This window comes from Pecten maximus, chromosome 7, assembly GCF_902652985.1.
Source record: "Pecten maximus chromosome 7, xPecMax1.1, whole genome shotgun sequence".
Classification (NCBI taxonomy): Eukaryota; Metazoa; Mollusca; class Bivalvia; order Pectinida; family Pectinidae; genus Pecten; species Pecten maximus.
Genome location: NC_047021.1, coordinates 44,221,751 through 44,246,407, shown reverse-complemented (window position 1 = coordinate 44,246,407; position 24,657 = coordinate 44,221,751). Strand labels below are relative to the sequence as shown.

Sequence of the window (24,657 nt, the reverse complement as noted above, 5' to 3'; positions counted from 1 at the left end):
ACGAGGCAGCGCAAATAGATGATCTTTCTTGTAAGCATACCGTCTGAACTACCAAACACTCAAAATAACATCAAAAATATTGATTCATCTCTAACTTGTCATTTGCCAATTATGTACAGAATTCCTATTACTAGTTTGCACCATTTTAATTTCCTCCCTCCCTCCGTCTTTTCTCTATGTACCTCCGCCCTACCTTACCACTTTCCTCTCTCTTCCTCTCATAAATTCTCGTTTACAATTTAAGGACATCACTGAAATCACGTTCCGCAGACGGGCGCGTGCGACCTGGAGGGAACTATCTTAATTGGAATTTCTACGGAGTGTTTTATTAGCATATTTAAAGGTATTTTGGCACGCGTCGAGCAATAATGAGATCAATCTGCGTGTTTGGTATTCTGAAACATAAAAGGTAAAACAAAAATGTCCATCTGTACCAGCGGCAGGTTAGAGGTGGACAATGGTCATTTCTTGCTATATTGACCATCGCCGGCATCTGTCACGGCAGGTCAGAGTTTTAGCCAGTGGGCAGGAGGATACAAATATCATTTGACAGTAGCGTGACGAACAAAATCATACCTTAGCGCCCACAGCCCGATGATCGCCTGTTAGAATACGCCGTTATCAAGTCTACGACACCGAGACAACTCTATTCGAGAAGAGAAACTAATCCTGATTAGATTTCTTTGACTTTGACCCCCTCTGGAGGGGGAGGTGCTCCGTCTCTCACACCTGGCCTCTATATTATTCCCCTCCGTATTCATTAACTATACACGGCTAATCAGGTGAACGGTCAACAACAAAATCTGTGGTTTTTATCAGAGGGAAGAGATCCATCAACTGAAATCCCCTTCGGCACAAATTCGTTCATTAGGGATGGCTGCTTGCATACTGCTTGCTATACCCAGCATGTTTTTTAAATACCTAGTGATGTTTTCTTGTCAGCAATAGTTCGTGTTCACTGGTGATGGCTGACAACTAATACGGGATCAGTCATACGTTAAAAGTTAATGTGTAGAGAAACATTTTAATGTTTAATATATAGCACGATTTTTTCCCTTAAAATTGATTTAAAATGACTTTGAAATAAATTTAGAGCGATACCCTATTAGAGCTTATAAAAAAGACGTTTGGAGAAGAAAACAAGGAGAGAATGTCATACTTCGTCACCGTATCGATTTTTTTCTTCCATTCATTCATACAAATATGCTCGTCTCGGGGGCCAAGATGTTTCAAGATGTTTTCTAAAAGTTGTTGATATCTGCTTTGAAAAGCTCATTCTTGATAGTCAAATTAGTTTCAATGCATTAATTCTCAAGTCCATAGTTTTTAAATACAATGAATGCTAAAATATCAAAGTTGTAAGATTAAATAGAAATATCTAAAATGAATATATAACTAATTTAGTTAGTGAATTTGAAAGTACGTATATAATAAAGAAATCCTGTTTTGTTTAGTGTGTATGTAAAAGCAATTGTTTTCATTTAATCCTTTTTTATGGATCAAAGCATGAAAGTTTAAAACGAAAAAAATATTAATGATCTAAAAAATTGAGTAGCCTGGTATAAGATGATAAAGTAATTCAATATCAACTCTATCGTCATCTTGTAGTTAATGTATAAGGTATACTCAGTAGTTGTCAGTATATATTTTCTTCCCTATCTCTTCAAACAAATAAAGACAATATTGGTGTCAGTTAATCAATGATCTTAGGTATTATATATAGCATGTGGACTAGTAGCTCGTCATATATAAATATTTCAATGAAATACCGCAGATGTTTTTCGACGGAGTCACAACTGGAATATTTAAAACACTGATTACATATGACAGGTGATTGACGGGCCAAAGTAGAAAAGTAATTATCAATCAAAACAATGAATTAATTTTTTTTCTACCAGAGAAGAGAAACGAACAGTGATATTGCTAAATAACGAGTAGGCGAATACGTGAAGATATGATGAAATAGGAAGGGTACTGGACCGCGATGACACATGTACTGTCAGAATCCCTATATATATATTTATATATATGTAGTATACAATATATCAGTCACAGCTCGCACTCATCGTTTCCGAGCTAGTGAATGGACCCACGTTCTTAGGTAAAACTAACGTTCTTACAATAAGCCAATCAGACCAATATAAACATTGCCGGTAGCAATTGTTGGTAACTTTCGTTCCCATTCAAGTGTCAGATAGATTTCAATCTGTATGTGGAGAATCAATTGTTTGTCGCGTTCTTCTAAGCTTACAAGTCCAGAGACAACGTGTATATGTGTGTATTAGTGGACAGACAGTACACACTTCTATAACACATTCTTTACACTGTTAATCATGGTACAGTAATATATGTTTCCACCGGAAACTTTAATACCTATTTGACAGATCACCGCCAGTGACGTGATTGGATCCTAACGAGTCGTTCATGGCCTAAAAATGATACTGCAATCAGGATTTGAATAATGTTCACCCGATATGTCGAAACTATATAAAATGTAACAAATGGCAAGTCGTCAACACATTAAATGAATTTGTTGGTGAAAAGCCGTGTAGATCGTCTCGCTCGTTATCTTTTCAACATTGTAGTGTTAACAGCTTTAATTTCAAGCAACCTGGTCTCAACATAAACATTCGTATATACTTATAACGTTACGCGTCTCAATACACACATCCATATAATGTATATAATATAAATGGTTCAGTGAACACGGCTATATATTCTGGAAATACCAATCCTCAGACAACAGTCACAAATACTGTGTAACTTGCCCCTGAACTCTGAATTCTCATCATGTTAAAACACATGAAGTAAACAGCTGCTGCTGTGGGTTAGACTATAAAATATATTAAAATTTAAATGCCGACATATTTAGCGTTTACATAAGTAGGGGTAAAATCCAACATCGCAATATCAAAATATTCATAGCCCGTATAAAACATCTGATACATTTAAAAGACAAATTCAATTATGTCGTGATCTTCTGTTTTAAACTACAGCATTTTCGTGATTTTGACAATTACCTTTAAGTTCATTTTTTAAATGAAGCTCTATAGTATTCATTATGTTTCTTCAAACACACATTGTTTCCATAGATAATTTAATTTCTTCTCAGAAGAACTTATGTTATCCGTTTTCGAACTAAATCGCCCATTATATTTTTGGGGTAAATTTGCTATGTGGTCTAGCAGTATAACTGTCCTCTGAGGACACAATGCATTGTCCTAGACAGTACATGCCTCTCAGTCATACCGCATGGACACATATGATGGATTTATACTGGCCTCTGACAATATATTGACAACAAAGACACCTAACCTGACTACGTATCCCCATAAACAGACTCCCCAATAAAATGCCCTTCGCTCGCCACACCAGGTTTATTGAGGACGATTGTGCACTCTCACAAATGGTATGAAAGTTTCTTCAACTTCCATAAATATATGTGTATATTATAAATTTATGGGGGATGAATACATTTTCATACCATTTCTGAAAGTGCAAAATCGTTTGGAAGATGAAGAAACTTTCATACCATTTCTGAGAATGCAAAATTGTTTAATCACAAAACGATTAGCGTAACAGCTGATTTTAATGATATCCATGTGCATTTTACTATGTCCATGATCATAGTAGTTTCACATGAATACATTCCAGTAAACTCACACCACAAGACTAGACATATTTGAAATATGACACTGATTGACGTTTGTTATAAATATTTTATATAATTTTTTGTTCGCTGTTTAACGTAAAGATACTTGATGTTTGATGTTAATTTCCTATGAACATCTCGTTTAATGCCTAACGTAAGGGTAAATGATGTTTGTTGTTTATTTCATGTGAAAATCTGGTTTAATGCCTAACGTAAGGGTAAATGATGCTTGTTGTTTATTTCATGTGTAGAAACATGATGTTTGTTGTTTATTTCATGTGAAGATACATGATGTTTCTTGTTTATTTCCTGTGAAAATCTGGTTTAATGCCTAACATAAGGATACCTGATATTTGTTTCCATTTCATGTGTAGATACATGATGTTTGTTGTTTGTTTTGTTTATTCAGTACGTATAAATGCCGGTGATTGGTTTATATTCAAAATGGAATTATAGCAATGTTTTGCTATTATTTTACTTCACCAGGTGAATTCTCAGTACCGGTACAATTTAAACGTGTCCCAAACCCCATTAAAAGGTGTCCTACATATTCCTCATATCTACACCATATCCTGGTTCAAGTAGTCATATTCAGTATTCTTTCTTCATGTTTACATATATTTTACCCAATATATTTTTGTTGATAACCATTGAGCTAAGTAGTAGAATAATCTAAAGAAAATATTACGAACCGGTAGATGTCTTTTAATTGAATTAGGTATACTGTATGATGGGTATGACATTGACCCTAGGGATAAATTTCTACATCACTATTTCAAGGATAAGGTCAAGCATGTGAGGAATTCTACAGGTTAAAATGACATATTGTTTACAAAGCAAAGTCTATATCTTAGTCTAGACGATAGATACAAGCTGAAATTAATCAGCATATACCTGTATATGTGTGTGTTTAAGAGACACTCCTGTTTATATGAAGAAATTGATTACAAGCATATTCAAATCAACTTCTTACATAACGAGAAAATGGCATTTTAGACTTCAGTGAAATGTATAAGTTATGGACCAAATATGGCTATTTTAATGTAATTTATAAATGTCTTGTATGTTTATGTGTAAGAGGAACTCCTGTTTGAATGAAGACATTGATTACCAGCATATCCAGATCAACTTATTACATAACGAGAAATTGACATTTCTAACCCAGGTGACATGTGTAAGTAATGGACCAGATATAGCTATTCTTAGGTACTAGCTATATTTCTGATTATTCACACAACAGTAATTAAAGTTTAGATGCTAAGGCTTTTACCAAAGACACACATAGCACATGCATTTGCACCTTTTTACACGATATAGATACAACAGAAATAAAATTGAATTAAACTTCATCATACACTAGATGTCAGAAAGAAAATACCCATAATTTTCAAAAGTTTCAATATTAGGGTGGCAAAAGAACGCCCAGTACATGAGCTAAACTACATAAAAAAACCCATTGGAAATTAAATTTAAAAGAAACAAATTAGCAAAATATCTTCCTTGTCTTGTAAATCATTGACATGCTTAAGTTGTTTGTCAAAATGTACTTCTTAGGCAGGGATCGATTGTAGAAAAAAATCGTTTTGGGGCCAATTATATCACTCAGATTAATTATCGACAATCCAGTCGATTGCATTGGCAATATCATACATAACTACATTTACTCTGTACCGCTCTTTACAATATAAATATGACATAATATATGCTTTGAGAGTATCACATAATTTGATTACGTGACCACTGCTGTGACGTCATCAATCTCATTGTGCCATCACTGATTTTACGGTAGAAAGAACATCAAACGTTGACGTGAAGAGAGTGAAATCAGACAATGAATACTAGATCAAAGTTTCATCATAAGTCATAAATGTGTTTTTTTTTCTTCAAATGTCGTTTTGACTCGACACATAGTGCAATTGCTGTCAAACTAACATGACGTTATTAAGGTTTTCAGCCATAGCAAAGTGAGTTATGGGATCATAACACCATTTGCTACATGATTCATTTCTGGATAAGCTACAAAAATCAAACTATCGGGTAGGTACACTTTACCGAATTGAGTAATATTCCAATGTCCTAAATAGAAAACGAACTCTCCTCGAAGAACTAACTCAATTAAGTATTCTGTCAATCATATCCAAGAGTGACCATTTTCAAGAAATTAATCTACCATCAACACTATAAAAGCCATATAGCTGAAGGTCACAAGATGTGGAACAGATTTCAATAGATACAGAGATGTCTCTGTGTGAGTATATATATTTACTTACCTACGGGATGTGTATTCCCAAACATGTTATAATCTGTTCCAACACTAGAACAATTCCAGCGATTGTTTCTAAACTGATAACGACACTCTTTCATGCCTATCTGAACGCCCTCCCCAATAGTCACAATAGCGTCCGGTCTTTTCCTACATATAGATCGTTGTTTGGGTGCCAGTCCTGGAATTTTATTACAGATGATGTTCGCACGGAGGGCCACAACCTGCGAAAGTGCCCTGAAAAGAACAAAAACAAAAGTCACATTATAATCTGTTTTTATTATTGTTTCTATATTGTTGTTGCTGAATATTTCATCTTTTGTGTTTTGTTGAAGATTTGAAAAGATAGGCCTTGTCATGTATACTCTGCATGATTACATTCAGCGAATGCACAAGAGTTGATTAAATATGCATATATATTTGAGTTTTCTTAGAATAATTTAACACCAAATAGATGTGTAAAATACTTAACAACGGGCTGTTTGTTCTCAGTTTGAGAACTGAAATATCACTGCCTTGATCAAATATTTTTGATTCTTTAAAATTCAGGAAAATGACACATCATAAAAGAAAAAAAATGCATTTTCCTTTAAAAGCTTGTTAACTTTTGTATGGTCAGCCTCGTGTTGATGCATATAACAACACTTTAGACAAATTTAGAAAGATCAAATAGATAATTTTGAGAAAATCTGTTTCAGCAATTCGGGAAAAATGAAAAATACAAAATATATATAAGGATTTAACAAGGTCACACACCGAAACGTTTGGGTCAAATACATTGTCGTGATTTAAATATATCTAAAAATAAGAAAATACCATAATACTACCTCTATAAGTATAAACAAAGTATCAAGTCTCTAGAAATATACGTCGAGGAACCATAAGAATAATGATTTTGTTAAAAGAGAGGATGACATGGCAAAGCTTCGGTTATGCAATAAACGAAAAGTCATAACAATATTAAACCCCAGCAACAAACAGGCATGATAGAATAAAAACCTGAATCTGAATATTTTCTTAGGCTTTAATATAGGTGTTTTAAGTTTTAAAACTGTTGTTCTTGTAGCTTGTACAACCCGAAAAAAAGAAATATTGATGAAACATCACAAGGGAACATTTGAGGGGAAATATCAAAAAGGAAAATAGTTATTATCAGATTAGAGAGAAGATACAGTAAAATAAATAATTCATTTTAAAACTAACGAGTGGCGTTTTATTTAAGGGTAATGATGTAATAGACCGTATGTTTAAAGTCGAGTTCACCTTTAAATAAATATGTTATCTATCATTCAATCATATTACATAAAATCTACAAATAGAAAAATAAATTTAAAATATCGATATTAAACATATATAAAATATAAGTTATATAATAAAAACACCTGTGCGTAGGTATACCAAATCAGATTAAAAGATGATGAGAAATATTTAAAGGAACATATCAGACTTACCAGGTGTATAGTAAGAGAACTGGAAGTCCCTTAATAAGCGTGAGAATCGATACTGTCATCGCACTAAACATGCTTAATTATAAGCTCCTAACTCGTTTCCCCGGAGACATATATCTATCCTCGAGATCGTATTCACGTTAGCGGTGATAAGTGTTCCCGGTCCTATATGTGTGTAATGTAATTTGTTAAAGGACTATAAACTGAACGTAAATAAATAATTCAGACGCAAATATGATACAATCGTACCACGTTAACAACGAGCCGAACAGCCAACAGATTTTCACTCATCACATAATTCTGATGTAATTAAAGTGTCTGCGACATCATGTTGTTACGTTAACGAAAAATATGGAACATGTCCATCGGTAATAGAACATTTATAGATAAATATCATATCTAGAGGATTAGCAGTAAAACGTCGCTTTAATTTCCTTGCAATCTCGACAAAATGGGCGACATTCTTCATAACATAGGACACATCATTAACATATCTCAACAGATTTGTATCTTAGACGAGGCATCTTTACCAAATCAGTTCAGGGTAAATTCGCATGACTTGTGGATGGTGTACGTAGACCATCGAGTCATGGCTCTATAAAACATGCACTTTGTAACTCCAGATACACTAGTTGAGAGGCACTCCCATTTTAACATTTGTTAATCAAATTCCGATTTTGAAAATTGTTAAAACACATTTTGTGTGGGATGATACAATCTCCTATTTGTCATAACTTCCGACAATTACTTTTATTTTATGGGCTGCGAATACAGATTAAAATAATTTAAAATTCAAAATTTTAAGATATGTTTGAAATTTCGATAAATGTTATCTTAAGTAAATATCTCCTGGTTGCGAACATAATGCTGCAATTGATGGCGCCAAGCCTCTTCCTAGAAAGGGCGTCTAGTTGTAAAACTAACACTACCGATAGTACAGTTTTAAATCACTTCACATAAACATATATACAGTGCTGTTAGGTTCGAATTTCCTGTCTCAAACAAACAAGGTACTCTTTTTTTCCGTTTGATGACAACATCTGAAGATTGTTATCGGAAACATTCGTTGTTATGGCCTGATAAATCTGAATCGTTTTTGTGGTAGATGTTGCGGTGTGTAAGAGAAGACACCCGTTCTAGTTTACGTTGGTAAATATCACATAAAATCTCGTCTGTAGTAAGCCATCTATTTGTGTTGTTATCTAGAATAAGGTATCTCCCCTGCCTGGACATATAACTTAAATATCTACTGAAAATTGTATTAATATGGGAAAAAAGTGATACAGTAATACATCACCATACAAATAATATAATCAAAATTTCTACCAAATAATTTATAAAGAAAACATAATTATACATCATAATGCAAAATATTTATCTACTGAATATTGTATATATACATGAAAAATTACACCACCGTACAAATTATATATCTATTGAATATTGTATATATACAAGAAAGATTGCATCACCGTACAAATCATATATCTACTGAGTATTATATTTATACAATAGACATAACATCACCATCAAATAACATAGCAACGTCTTTAATAGAGATACATTTCAGAGATAATATTTGAATAGACAAAATGTGATGTAAATATGTCTTACTTTTATACAGTATAAGCTTGTTTGGCTTGCTTGTCTGTGTTAGGGTATCGTGTGTGATCTCTTTGATAATGGTGAAAGTGTCATTAACACTAGAGATACAACGCCTTATTCTGTACACTACCATGATCAATACAACTTATTTCACCCTCTCTTTAATTTCTATAGGTTAAGAGGTTAACTTCAAAGGTTTAAAATTTAGTGTGATTTGCTATGTTCAACACTTGAGCAAGAAATCAGCTTTGTCAAGTGGTTACCCGGTCTTACGAGTGTCGTGTTAGAGGACTGGGGGATACCCACACGCTAACTGACAACAATACTATACTATTCTGGACGATATCAATGCAAGGTATACGCTAGTCAAGGCAGCTTAATTAACATCACACATTTAGACTCAGTCTAGACAAGTGTCCATACACTTAAAATACCTTAAATAAAAATCAAATATTTAAACTAGATAGCAATAACAAATTAAATTTTGTATATTAAACTAGATCTGAATATAACTTTTAATATTTGTTTTGATTGTGGTTCGGTTTGGGTTTGGGTTTAGTTTTTGACAAAAATTACAATTTATTTTGATATTTGTATTCATTTGATTGACAGGACCAATATATTATCTAATGATTAGGCATAGTATAGGTTTAATATATACCCTGACACTCTGTGTTGAGCTTCTTTATTCATTATTAGCATACCAGTCCAAAATACAATGCTGGACTGATATTTGAATGACATCCGTGAACACAAATGATCATACAGTTCAGCTCTGCTTGTTACTATTAAACTGTGTAATCGTAGTACGTTTACAGACGATTTGGGACTTAATAATTATCGACAGATATGGGTCAGTTCGATATACAAACCCCAGACATTATTGTCTTCTTATTGTGAACACAGGTCAATGAAGATACTTCACACAAAATGACATATTCACGTTTAATTTATCTAACATTATGTTACAACACGAATTCAATTATGTTTCTTTTTCATCTCTTCTAATTAATATTATATCTCAATATAAATCTACCAAAATACTATTAACATTAAATTTATTTATAGTTACACATATCTGAAATAATTATTTTAGTTACCTCAATATGAAATACTTCCAATAAACTATTATATAATATATTTCCAGTGTAACACGAGTCCTGATAGTAATATCTAAAATTAATATTTTCGTTACATCTCAATATCAAAAATTAATTAATAAACTATTAAATAATTTGATATTTATACCCGTTCTGAGAGAAATAGCTGAATAAATTTTATTTTCGCATAGATTATACAAGTCTTCATAGATATTGTGGAAGACAATTTATTCAAACAACTGGAAAAGCAATTGTACAGGTGGCCGGTAATGAATGTCGTTAACGGGGTAAACACATTTAGATATTTTTGCAGTTTACAAACTTAACTGAAATGAGATCACGGGATATTTGGATGCGTGACTATAATATCGGTGTAAAAGTCACTCATAGACAGGCATTTTACAAACACCTATTATTTATTTAAATACCCCTAGCATAGGTGGTATAGCACTTTGAGAGCAAAGTATTTATTTAATAGAGTAACACGATAGGGAGCTAGATCTGGTTTAGAACAAAGCCACCCTTGCCAAGCTACCAGCGGGTACCGATACATCACGGGGTACCCTGATCTAATTATATCCGCTTTGCCCTAATTAGAGTATTAAAGATGCCTCCTTGCTAACTCGTCATGACAGTCGGTGATTGCCTGAACAGTCAAAGAATAGGAAAAATGAAATAGATAGCTATACATGGGGGACTTACGACAAGATCTTCCTTCACAAATGGGGTCCTTTTACAACAAAACAATGACTATATTCAACGAGCATATCTCGACATCTCGGAATGTTATCACTCACATTCGAGAGAAGTTGAGATCCAGATAAAACATACCACGTCGAATTTCCATATTCGGTCATACATTATACAAAAATACCAAAAATTAGAATATTTCCCAAATTACTCACAAGAAGTTTCCCGTAGACACAATAGGATAGATAGAGTATTCCTAGTAAGAACTTGGTGTGTCGGCTAACTCCCATGGTCTTCTTTGACTGTAGACATTCTCAGCTCAGGGGATAACCTTTCTGGAAAACTCCGTGGTTAAATAACTCGCCAGTACAGCACAGATTACCGCATATGTATGAATCCGATAATGATTCTATACTACAAATTATCTAGCACGGAAGAATCATGGTATCATAAGAGGGATCCGAAAATCAGGCACAACAGTAATAGAACTAAAGAAATGCCTCATTCGCCACATGTTCCGAACTGAAACAGACACAGACAATATGTTCCACTGGAAAACCTGGCCGTCTTTATGAAATGATCATGTTTGATTGGTTTAAAGCCTAACAGGTAGGCTGGTTTAAAAACGTCTTCACCGCGTCAAATTATCATTGGGAGTCACGCTTAATTGAACACGAGTTGCCTCCCCCTGGAGTGTATCTGATATGACAGTTGTAAGATACGCTCTGGTCTTCTGAAGTGATATTACCGGTACCAGGCACAGTAAATATACGAACAGATCATGTATCGCTCACCTCAAATACATGTTTATCGGCCAAGTCAAGCATGGCTTTTTATTTCCTAACTGCTCCCTCTACAATGATAGCTAATCTAGGTCCGTCGATCTGTCAGCGGAACACACTGAAGGAAGATGTGATAGCTGGGATATTGCTCGACTCAACAGAATTATAAACAGACGGCCAATCTTTAAAGTATTTTATTGCTCTCTTTGCCAATACCTCTTGATCATATTGGTTTCCTTTGAATATATACACATATATTGAAAAGTTATCGCCATATGTAACCGTTGGCTATTCCAATAACAAACCTTGGAATACGTTTGTATTATTTACGTGTGTATAGGTATTTGGTATTGTTACTTGTCAATGACTTGTTTATTTCTATTCATTACCTGAACAGTTTTAATTTGGACTTAACAATCGTGTGGTCAACCGATTGTGTTGCAGTCATCACATAATTAAATTGGTACATATCAGCCATTACGTGTGTGTTTTGTCACTGTAAAGACAAGTAAAAACTATGAAATTTAATTAATATCTAATCATGCTCTCTAAAAACCGATATGAAGTCAGTGTTTCTTAACTTAATGTTCCATTCAGAGTGTGTAATCATAAAATCTAACAGTTAGTAAACATAATGTCCAGTCAGTATTTTCTTATTCCAGTATTCCAGGCATTTTTTTCTGAACTCAATATCCAACCAATGTTTCTAAATTTAATATCTAGGCATTATTTCCTAATTCCTGTATTTCCATCATTGTTTTTAAACTTGATACCCATTTAATGACTCTAAACTTGATATCCAGCCAGTGCTTCCAAACATAATATCAAGACAATGTTTCTGAACTAAATATCCAGCCAGTGCTTTCAAATTAATACCTAGTAATTGTATCCAATCTTAATATCCAGTCAATGTTTCTAAACTTAATATCCAGTCAATGTTTCTAAACTTAATATGTAGGCAGTATTTCCTAATTCCTGTATTCCCAGCATTGTTTCTAAACTTGATACCCATTTGATGGCTCTAAACTTGATATCCAACCAGTGCTTCCAGACATAATATCCAGTCAATGTTTCTAAACTTAATATCTAGTTAGTATTTCCTAATTTCAGTATTCAAGGCATTATTTCTTAACAATATATCCAGTCATTGTATCTAATCTTAATATCCAGTTAATGTTTCTAAACTTGATATCCAGTCAATTGTTCCAATATAATATACAGACAGTCTCTAATCTTATTAACCAGACACAGTGTATACTTTTGATATCCAGTCAATGTTTCTAAACGTAGTATCCAGTCAATGCTTCTAAACGTCATAGCCATTCAATGATTCTAAACTTAGTATCCAGTGAATGCTTCTAAGCTTAACAACTAGTCAATGTATCTAATCTAAATAATCATTCAATGTGTCTTAACTTAATATCCAGTCAATTGTTCCAAATATAATATACAGATACACACACAGTCTACAATCTTATTAACCAGACACAGTGTCTGATTTTGATATCCAGTCAATGTTTATAAACTTAGTATCCAGTCAATGTTTATAAACTTAGTATCCAGTCAATGTTTCTAAACTTAATATCAAGCCAGTGCTTCTAAACTTAATACCCAGTCAATGTTTATAAACTTAGTATCCAATCAATGTTTCTAAACTTAATATCAAGCCAGTGCTTCTAAACTTAATACCCAGTCAATGTATCTAATTTTCTGAAGTTAATATCCAGCCATTTTTTCTAAACTTGATATCCAGTCAATGGTTCCAAATATGATATACAGACAGTATCAAATCCTATTAAACAGACACAGTGTCTAATCTTAATATCCAGTCAATGTTTCTAAACTTAATATCAAGCCAGTGCTTCCAAACATAATATTCAGAAAAAATGTTTCTTAACTTAATATTCAGCCAATGTTTCTGAATCAAATATCCAGTCAAGTGTTCCAAATATAATATACAGACAAACTCTAATCTTATTAACCATACACAGTGTCTAATTTTGATATCCAGTCAATGTTTCTAAACTTAATATCCAGTCAGTGTCTCTTAACTTAATATCCAGACAGTGTTACTAAACTTAGTATTCAGTCAGTGTTTCTTAACTTAATATCCAGTCAGTGTCTCTTAACTTAATGTCCGTAAAGTGTCTCTAATTTCAATAACCAGACACAATGTCTAACCTTAATATCTTCTAAGCGTCGAAAATCAATACCAGGTCAGAGTGTTTAAACTTAATATCCAGTCAGTTGAAATTCTAATATTCGCTCAGATTTTCCAACAAGATTTTTTTTTTATTTCAACATGCAAATCAAGTTTTCTAAAATAAATATCTTTTCTATTTTACTCCACTTGATATCAAGTCAGGTGTTTTTTTTTTGTTTTTGTTTTTGTTTTTATAGTTTTTTTTTTTTTTTTTTTTGTAGTCTTTTTTTTTTTTTTTTTTTTATCTCGGGTTGTTAGGTTTTCAAAACTTATTGTTCAATGTGAAAAAGTGTATTTGTATGAAAAAACACGTCCTTGAGCAGTATAATAAAAATGTTCTCATTGAATATTAATTTCTTCTTGAAACCTTTTACAAATACAGGTACCCTTTATCATGAATCTCTTCAGAAATATTAGTTATAAACAATGTACCAAACATCGTCTTAATCTGGTTCAGTACTTCTCAAATATTACCTGTTTTAATTCATAAAAGCTAATTAAAAAACAAAATTTTGGTGTTTTTTGTTTTGTTTTTGTTTTTATTTTATTTTTTTCGTAGCATTAATCACCCGTTCAGTTATGTTTGTTGATTAACTCATGATTAGCGATAAATGACTGACAGGTGATGTAACTAGTAAACACTTCACCAAAATATTTCTTTTCATCTCAGTTTGGTGTATTGTATTATTTCTGTCTGAACTTTGCAGTACGTTACTCAATATATGTCTCAACATGTTCTCCATACGCAATATTTTCAAGACATGAATTCAACTTCAAAAATACGGAATATATTGCTAAGATTCATCAAACAGTCAAAAACCGTAAAGCCCTTCCCTTACAATGTTCTTTTGATAAAGCAAATTTATAAAAATGTTTTGTCTTCCCTTTTTTTATTCTCGATGTATATATACTAACTGTTGGCATTTATTGGTTAAACCTTGAATAAGAATTGTTTACTGATGAATTGATATGAATTCATATCAAATTATACATATACATTTTATATGACATTAACATGCTATTGATATAACCATATTCGCTCGATTTGTTAAATTCATCACACTCCTGAAATATCCTCCATAATGAAATTAACACCACATAAAATTTCTTCTAAATGAATCTTTAAATGTATAAGAGCTTGTTATGAGCTTTTATTTTCTTATAAATAACTTTTATTTCGGCTTTTAATGTACACATCAGTTATATATAGACGTTTTTACAATTCTTAACTCAATGAGCACACTGTATTAATGGCGGGCACTAACACCAAGTCAACAGGGGTTACACAAGTATTGCAAACGTTATGACAGGTAGGTGAACTGTGATCGTATGATTCAGAGGATTGCATGGCTATTAACAGCCGAGGCATCACCAACTAGAATGAGTCGAAGGTCACCTGACGTTAGGTATAACATACGAAATGAACAGAATATACGTCACTATTGATCATAAGTACATTATGGAGGTGTTCAGCGGAAATGTAGAGGGTGACGTCACTCTTGGAATATAACCAAATGATTTAAATATCAACAATGACGCACATCTTCGACAACAAAATATACTTATCACATTTTTACCAGTAGCTTATCGAACTTATTCATTCTACAAAAGCGATATTTTCCATTAGTGAAAAATATAACTTTTTTCTGATAATATTTACATATATGTACTTGTAAAAAATATAACTTTTTTCTGATTTGACCAATCAAAGCACTGCTTACACTGCCCCGGTTGATTTTGTTATAAAATGTAATAAACAAAATATCCAACAGTACCTTCAGTAATACCAATATGTTTCACTCGTGAGTCTAACACTTTGATATTTTTCACTCGTGCACGAGTGGGGCTAATATTTTGATATTTTTCACGAGTGTGTATTCAGTAATACCAAATATATTTTTATCATGGGGACCTAACATTTTGATATTTTTTCACTCTTGCTACGCACTCATGAGAAATATCAAAATATTAGCCTCATTTGTGAAATATATTTGGCATTGCTGAAGACACTGTTAGATATCCTCTATACATTAATATATAAAGTATTTACAAAACGTGATTTGTTTCATAATACTATCTAACCAGCTTCATTTGCATGTTGTTGTGAATGTACTAATTCAGAGCTTACAACAGCTACATGTTGCAGTTTAATTCATTTTGCTCTTCTGTATCTAATGTGTAATTCTCAATTTGTTTAAAATATCTTTCCTACAAAGCTGCCAAGACTACCATCCATCATTGCTAGGTCTCGCTCTAGCTATGTACACTAGTTTTCGCACCTGTTGTCACTTAATAAAGACATCAACGTTATACGACTTGGCGAAGGTAACCACCTTCTGGGGTCACGTGGCCTGATCAGGTAATAAATATGTGATTGAGCGGCAGAATGACACTATACGCCTGGTCAAGGAAACCATTTTATCTGTGTACAAACATCCCGTATAGCCATCCCCATAAACACACGTTGCGCGCTGAACCTAGTATTGAGATATTCAAGCTAGTTGACACAGCATTAATGAATTATATATCTGATGTTTAGGGCAGTAAATTCGAAAGATACCATCAGACGTTTTAAAGGAGAAAGTCATATTACATGTAAGAGATTTAGGTATACTAAAAGCCCTCAGGGAAATTACAGTTTGGTATAGTCGCTTTAAATAGGCTAGCGAGCAGTTATTTCGATAGTAAAACATGTTGGGAAAATGTATATATATATTAGAAAAGGAAAATTCTCATACCTATCGGGATATGTGATGATCACATCTCGTGAACTCTTTTTACTAACGACATCAATAGTGATCCTTATTTATTATGGGGTGTCAACATCCTTATTATATCAACGCCCTTGATTTTAACTGACACTCGATTGAACAAGGCATACAAGAGCAAAAATACGAAATTAGATTCGTAGAAAGGGTAATTAAAACCAGATGCTCCGGAAGAGTAAGCGACTCTACGTCATCAACTACAAACGCTATGTTAAATCAGGTCATATCTAAATATTTATATTCCCGGTGTGAACTCTCCAGTTGGACTTACCGACGAAATTACAGTAAACTTCAGTTTTGTGCGTAGGAATACATTGTTGACAGTGTGTGAGGTCAACGAAATTACAGTAAACTTTCAGTTTTGCGCGTAGGAATACATTGTTGACAGTTAGTTTGTGAGGTCGGGGCCCCGATTCGGTACACACGTTTTACTCATTTTTTTTTTTTTTTTTTTTACATTTTTTTTTTATTTTGTGAAATTATATTTCTTAGTAAATTATCATGCAAATCAAAACAATATGTGAATAAATATTATATATCTTTGAAGTATCTCACGGATATGGAAACAATAGATGAAGTTTTGTGGAATTATATTCTATTTACGTCCTGTAGTTGACAACTGTTCTCGCCAAATTGGAATCCGCTGTTTTGCTATTCCATCGGTCGGACTGTTCCCTCAGTTCGTGTAGCGTCAAATGAATGACAATTATTTTAATTTTTTTAAGGTAGCATAAAGATTTTTTTTTTAAATATCAAAATGCAAATATAAGAAATGATTTTGAGTTGAGTGTGTAAATTGCATTTTTTACAGATATTTTAAATGACGCGCGTCATAATTTCTGGGTAATGACAATGCTGAATTAGTATCACATTAGTGATACCGAAAATCATATGTTACGTAATTTTTTTCCCATGGAACGCTGAAAAAGAATATTTCCCAATGGCGACCTTAAACTATGTCCTTGACCCTATCCGTACGCAGTCGCAATGTATCAAGGAAAAAGGACTTGAATATCAAAACAACTACAAAACGTAAATGTTAGTATCGAGAGTTCACAGAAAGCCAAGAAATATAATTATATTGATCGTACAGAGTATTGGTGGCGGGGCTGCTTTCTGCTATTAAATTGTTATCAAATAATAAAATCTAATATAAATATAGTTTATTGCGTCCATGATTTCAGGGTCATGGGCAATATAGCGGCCTTGAATTCAGGTTCATTGGAAAAATGACCGACACGGTCAATAAATCATTTGTTAAAGGCAACACCTTGTCAAATACATATTTAAGTTTACTGCTGGACTCGGAGAGGTCTGAGGTACCTTCCCTAATAGATCTTCGATAAACTCTGTCTCGTACGAAATCGGTCATGTCTGCATACAAACATTGTAACGTAAAATTATGTCACTTAAAATGTCAAAGATCAATTAAGTTTTTGTATATTACTTGTCACTTCAGTATGTTTGTCGTGTTTTATGACAATGCTATATGATGTCTGTATGTGTAGGCTTGCGGTTAAGCTTATCATTGTGCGGGTCATCTTAAATATATCATTGTGCTATGACAGATACCCGATGTTGATGAATATTTTCCCCGTCTTATATAATTATATATCTTACAACACAACATGTCGAACCAATTTTCAATTATTCAATTGATAAAGACGGTTTTTGTATGCTCTTTCTGAGAGAAGATATCCAGATTGCATTTTTTTTTAAATATGAATTCACATAATTTAAATAATTCTATATTTAAGATACCCATTTGCAAAGATTAGCTGAAATGTTATTATTTCCAAATAAAATAGCTCCTGTATCGTAGGAGGCAGAAAGCATTATAAATTTCGAGACTATATTCAAAGCAATATTGTATAAGTAACGCTGTAAGCCTCAATGCCTATATAAAATCAGATACTCCGTGAACCGTTCTTCGTGTATGCATTAAATTTCAAAGCAAATTCAATGTACATGCTTGCCAGCCATGAAACACCGAGTGTTGTAAATGGTCTTACTTTTTAAATCCAAGACATTGGACATACCACAGGAATGAGTGTTTCCACCTCACTTCTCTAGTTGATTTGAGGTATATTGAGCGCTGTCACAAAGGGCCTTAAAGTAAAAGGGAATAGTTTGTCTACAGCCCGACACTCATCAGGACAAGATCAAAGGAGCCGGGCTCGGGCTGTACCGCCCACAGTGGACGATAGCGCCCTACATCAGACTATGATGTCGTCTAAACCATGTATATCTAGTGCATACAGAGGACGTGCTACCTTAGAATATAATAATATTTCATGATAAAATGTCAGAAATATTAACCCAGTTTAATACTGCAAATATAACAATTATGTTCCATAGGAGGTTATCCAGTGAAATGGCTTTATAAGGTCAGGCCGATGAAACAAAAGACGCTTAGTGTTCCGGAACACCTGGTCCTAATATCCGGGTACTTTTCCAAGGGTTTCAATGCAAATCTATATTTTTGCTCGTATTTTGCCCTCGTTTTATTGAAATGAAATTAGAATTACGATTCGCAATTGTGTCCGTTTCTTTTTTTTTTCCTTTTTTTTCTACATGCACAAAATATTTCTCGAAAGATGCAATTTCCATTGATATTTCTCAATAAAAGTTTCTTAAAATGTTTAAATAAATTCGTGAACAAGAATGCCGCAGTTTTAAATTGAGTAGAAAGAGCATACCCAATGTCACGTGTCAACAGGTATTTTCAAGGGAAGCGACACATTGTTATCATATCTATATATAAAAATGTTTATGCTTCAAATATATTTTGCTACTATCAAGTGGATACATTCAAACGAACTAATTTGGCAAGAACAATGACAAAAGACGTATAGATAAACCGTCGATGAGCGTGTTGACTTGAATACTGGTTTGATCCCAAGTCTCATTAGGTGACACAGTGGTAACTTGGGTTTTTTTTTTTTTTTGGGGGGGGGGGGGGGGGGGGGTTGGTTTGGTTTTTGTTTAACGTCCTATTAACAGCCAGGGTCATTTAAGGACGTACCAGGTTTTGGAGGTGGAGGAAAGCTGGAGTACCCGGAGAAAAACCACCGGCCTACGGTCAGTACCTGGCAACTGCCCCACGTAGGTTTCGAACTCGCAACCCAGAGGTGGACGGCTAGTGATAAAGTGACGTAACCACTCGGCCACCGCGGCCCCTAGGCGACACAGTGGTAACACATTTGCCTTCCACCTAAGCGGTCGGGGTTCGTTTCCCCGACCGAACATGACAAAATTTGGGGTCACTGACCATTTTCTCCGGGTACTCTAGTTTCCTCCAACATTAAGACCCCTCACGCGCTTCGATCCGGACCAACAAGAGTGATTACCATAAGTTGATAAAATTTGTTTCGAAATTGTTGTAACAAAAAATTAAAAAAATTTGAAGTTCTCATTTCTAAGTACATTATTTAACGGCTTTGTCTTTACACCCTTCATCATTTACATGGCATAGGCAATGTGATATTCTTAACATTTATCCCCAATCATTATGATTTCGGATTTGAATACCAACAGCTCAGGAGCAACCTCATATACAGCAAGCATACTTGGTATTCCTTAAGCAATACATGTCCCGTACCGACCTCCACTAAAATAGTAACAGTGACCTTGACCTTGACCCAAAAACCCTGAAATTCAGATTTGTCCGAGATATTACAGTCCTTTGTAATTATGTGCAGTTTGAGCAAAATCCCTCAAGAAATGAAGCCGCAAGAATGCTGACAAATTTTAGCGTTACGTACGTACATAAGTACAAGACGGTCGGGAAAGAAACCTATAGTCCCCCAGCTTTACTTGTAGGAAACTTTATAAACTTAAAACACTATTAAATGACAGGATAAACAGTCGACGAAGAACATCACCAGGTTCTACTTTTGCCCGTATTATGTAAAAGGAGATAGTTCAGTTCGCCCTGTTTTATAAGTATGCATGATAGTTTCATTGCCAAGTCTCCCCGGGTCGTATTTTGAGAACGTGACATTTCATAGATTTGGCCAAGAATGAATTTGCGAATGACGAAAGCATACACGTGCATTTTTATTCCTCATTACCATTGATCTAAATATAAACACCTCAAGAAAAATGAATAAAAAAGGTATCAGTACAAACTTCACTTATATAAGATATAACAAGTTCACCATAATGGGCTCATGGGGAAATCTGTCTACTATGCTCATAATCTTTTCATTGCTTCGTTGCTTCTACCTCGGCTCTTTGTTAAAGAAGGTGACATTGTGTCGAATTTTAGCTTTATTTTTACTCGCGGTGCATAAGAAGCGTGTGTTCAATTTCAATAGATGAATTTCTGGTTCTCAATGATGTATGCGGCTTTCCTCAAGCGCCTAAGCGGTCAAACCGGAACAGTAGGACAAACAAAAGAAATGGATATATATAATGTGTTACACAAGCCTGGAGCTCGTCGTAAGATAATACAGATGTCATAGCAGTAAACATATTTATTTATTTATTTTTTTATGTCGCTTTATCAAACGCCCTTTCAAGACTACCGAGAGGATTTCCAGTTACTTAAAAGCCAAAAGAACTTAATATCTTGATCTTAACTCGGCTTTCACTGTCAATAGATATTGGGCCTAATAGCTGATAAAGACATGCACCGAGTGTAAAGAAATGTCGTCACGATAAGTTCTCGTTTAGGGCACATGATGATTAAAGCGAGTTCCCTACGATACAGGCGTTTCTTTCAGACTTTAATATTACACGTAAGCCTTCTACGAAAGGAAACGGGACGAGGATTGCTCTTAATTTAGCTTTGGCCGTGTCGGGGGTTGTTGGTCTTCTTGATTATCGGAGAGTTTTGTGGCGCTCAAGATTCAAACTGCAGTTCTTGGTTAAGGTGCGAAATCATTCAGTCTACGCATGTGTAAGGAATTGTCATTTTGAGGAATGCTTGAAAAATATCAAGATCCTGATCAGAAAGGTGTGAAAACTAAATTAATTATCCTCTTTTTTTTTCGGGTATTTTAACACAGGAATTTAGAAAACAAAAACAAAAACAAAAACAAAACAACAAAAAACAAACAAAGAAACAAAACAATTGGTATACGTAGCTACCGTTCCTCACCGAAATTGTTTGCAACCTATACCCTATAAATTCGTACTCGTAAACAGTCTGCCAACTGTTTTCAATATATTGGCAATTTTCAACGTCTGAGTCGGATTATGTCAAATGTGCAGAAAATGAGTTGTTATTTCTCTAAATAGCTCTTTAGCCCTTTTCTAAAGTCTTTATCATCTGAAATTGAATGAATTTGATAATTTGTTGAAACAAGATAATTTCAAGACAGTGGTGAGGAAGTTTGATTATTTTTAATCTCGGCGCAAGTAAATCGAAGATGAATGATAAAAAAATGTAACAAGGTTTTTAATTTTAAATGTCTCTTTTAAGTCATATCTGTAATCCAGCAGATCCATTGTTTTACATCGAAAGCTGAACCTTTATATTTCAAAGAAGGAACAGGGGATCTACTGCGCGAAATCCCATATCCATGCTAACAAGAGTTAATATATAGCCTGTTTCGGAATTGTTGTATATTATACAATTATACATAATATCTCATCACAATAACTTGTTTATAAATATTCGATATGGACTATACATTACTTACTATGTATATACCTGTAGCACAGTAATCTCGCTGGGTATAATACCCGTTTAGTGCGCATGTTCTATTGCGCAGTTGGCGTCTCAAGGTGAAGTTTTATACCACAGGAACTTGACACGAATTCCTAACCCGCGGTCCATGTTGTATTATATAATAAATAAAACACGATGGTTACAAATTCGTGCCGGGTCCCTGTTTAAGACAAACGACGATTTCTACAACAACATCCACGTTATCCGATCGAAAGAAGCAGGGCTTTTCTTGAGGCTACAGTTATGCGTACAAGTTCTGATAAGTATGTAGTAAACCATAAACCATCAGGTAATTGTCTTAATACAGCATACACGAGTCATTTTAAATCTGTATATATTTAGACAAATACAGACAACAAAAGACACCAATTGTTTTTTCGATTTCGGTAAATGTAAACTTTTATCAAAATTTTATTTTACAACAATTGCGAAACAAGTTATATTAACTTATATTAATCACGCTTGTTGGCCAGGATGGAAGCGCGTGAGGGGTCTTACTGTGGGAGGAAACCGGAGTACCCGGGGAAGCCCCACGTGGTCGGGCAGGTGACCCCTATATACCTTTTCACGTCGAATCGGGAATTGAACCCCGGCCGACTAGGTGAAAGGAAAGTGTAGTACACTATGCCACCCGACCACCCTTTTTACGGTACCATCATATTCCGATTAAAACTTATAATGTAGACGCTAATCAGACGTAATCATTGAGGTGCGATGTATAAATGTTTTAACATATTAAGATCAAATGTTAATCGTGACCATCAGATCGACCGATAGATAATATTAATTTTCCATAAACATTCTGGCAGGGTGGACATTTACTATTTTTGCAGCTTCTCTGCATCTAATAGTTGGTGGTCTAGACTACTGTTGCTTCTCTTCAAGAATTATGAGAATCATATACTTGCAAGAAACCCGGACAATACCAGTTGTAGACTTCGTAATGGCAATATCAGACTCTCTACAAACTTAAAAACACAGGAAGTTTCACCTTGATAACTTTGATTTTTTAAATAGCTTGTAATATATATTGCTCACAGCAGCTAAAGTACGTGCCCGAGATCTCTGTCTCTTTATTTGACAACAATTTAAATATGATTTAGCTAAACTTATCAGAAAACCATTTGAAGATACGGTTCGCGGAAAAACGAAGTTTTGAGGGATGGCAACAATTTGCGAATTTATTTGTTTATTTAGCTATTTATATTTACTCATCTATTAATTCATTTTATTTATTTATTTACTTACTTACTTTAATTATCATTGATTCCCCCTCCCTAAACATTTTACTCAATATTTTTTCTTTAACATAAAATTACTTTTGCATCCGTAACACGTTACTTCCTACGATTTTAATAATTTATGTGGTTTTCGCTCACCCAAAATCAATTATGTGTAAGTTCATTTAATGTACACGTTTAAACATCAAAAAAGTTGATGGTATATATGTATATATAACAAAACATAGATGTCATGATGTCATACACATAGTTTGATGTCCCAATAATTTTTCTTTCTTTCTTTCTTTCTTTCTTTCTTTCTTTGATTTATATATATTTATTGGCTTATATATTCATTTTGATTCGATTGGATCCAAGTAGGTTTAAAGGTAACGTAATTGTTCAAATGCATATCTCTGACATCAATTCAATTTTACTCTAGTGCTTCATTTCATTGCTGGGTGACTAACATAAGAACATTCAATTTCCCACATTGTCTTCGTTATGTGAAAAACTAAAACCATACCTACTTTTAGAGTATAAATTCCAGTCGTCTATCGTAACAGGTTAACAGGTTAATTTTGTGACACGATTTACACACATCAACTAATTGTCAGAGCTATATCTGTCCACCCAAACCAGCACAACCCCGTCCCCCATCACCTTCCCAGAGACAGAGGTCAGATCTCTTGTCATCGCCCAATAACAAGATCAGGGGCTATTTAGATGAAAGAATATGTCGTAGTATGCCTACACTCATTTTAAGTCGACATGAACAAATATTTTCTTGACCCCCTTTCTCAGGAACCTTTAGATGCCACACAGATCAAACAATTTAATAATGTTCACATCATATTTCACATATTTGGAGTATCTTCTCGATGAGGCCATATAAAGCTATTATGTACACAGGTAAGTGTAATCAATTGTGTGATGTACAGGTAAGGAATGTCGGACAGGTGTTATGGTTAGAGTACCTATAGGTAATACAAAGGATGCGTCATCAAATATACAGATCAATAAGAAGGTGAATGCATCGGGGCCTACTGATTGGATATTTAGGTGAGAGAAGTTCTCAAAGTTTTATGTGTGGGCTGGGAAATGCATGAAGATCTAACATATATAGAAAAAAGTGGGGTTTTTTCCTAGCCTTTTTTGTCAGGGGGGGGGGGGGGGGGGGGGGGGGGGGGGGGGTTAATTAAGTGGTGGGAGTTTGGGTGTAAAAGAGTTAATTTAGTGTGATTTGTAT

At 34.1% G+C, this 24,657-nt stretch overlaps 1 protein-coding gene across 2 annotated transcripts in view; it reads right to left on the bottom strand.

Annotated features, from left to right (window-relative positions):
• LOC117330946 (protein Wnt-7b-like) overlaps positions 1-24,657 on the bottom strand; it is a 90,657-nt gene that overhangs the window by 22,869 nt on the left and 43,131 nt on the right. The window contains exons 1-2 of one of the 2 annotated variants that reach the window (XM_033889523.1): positions 7,367-7,584; positions 5,923-6,152 (exon numbers count right to left, since the gene is read on the bottom strand). In XM_033889523.1, the coding sequence (XP_033745414.1) occupies positions 5,923-6,152; positions 7,367-7,437 (301 nt within the window). In that variant the 5' untranslated portion in view covers positions 7,438-7,584. Of the gene's footprint in view, positions 1-5,922; positions 6,153-7,366; positions 7,585-24,657 lie in introns of those variants that run through there. The other variant, XM_033889522.1, reaches the window with a different exon arrangement.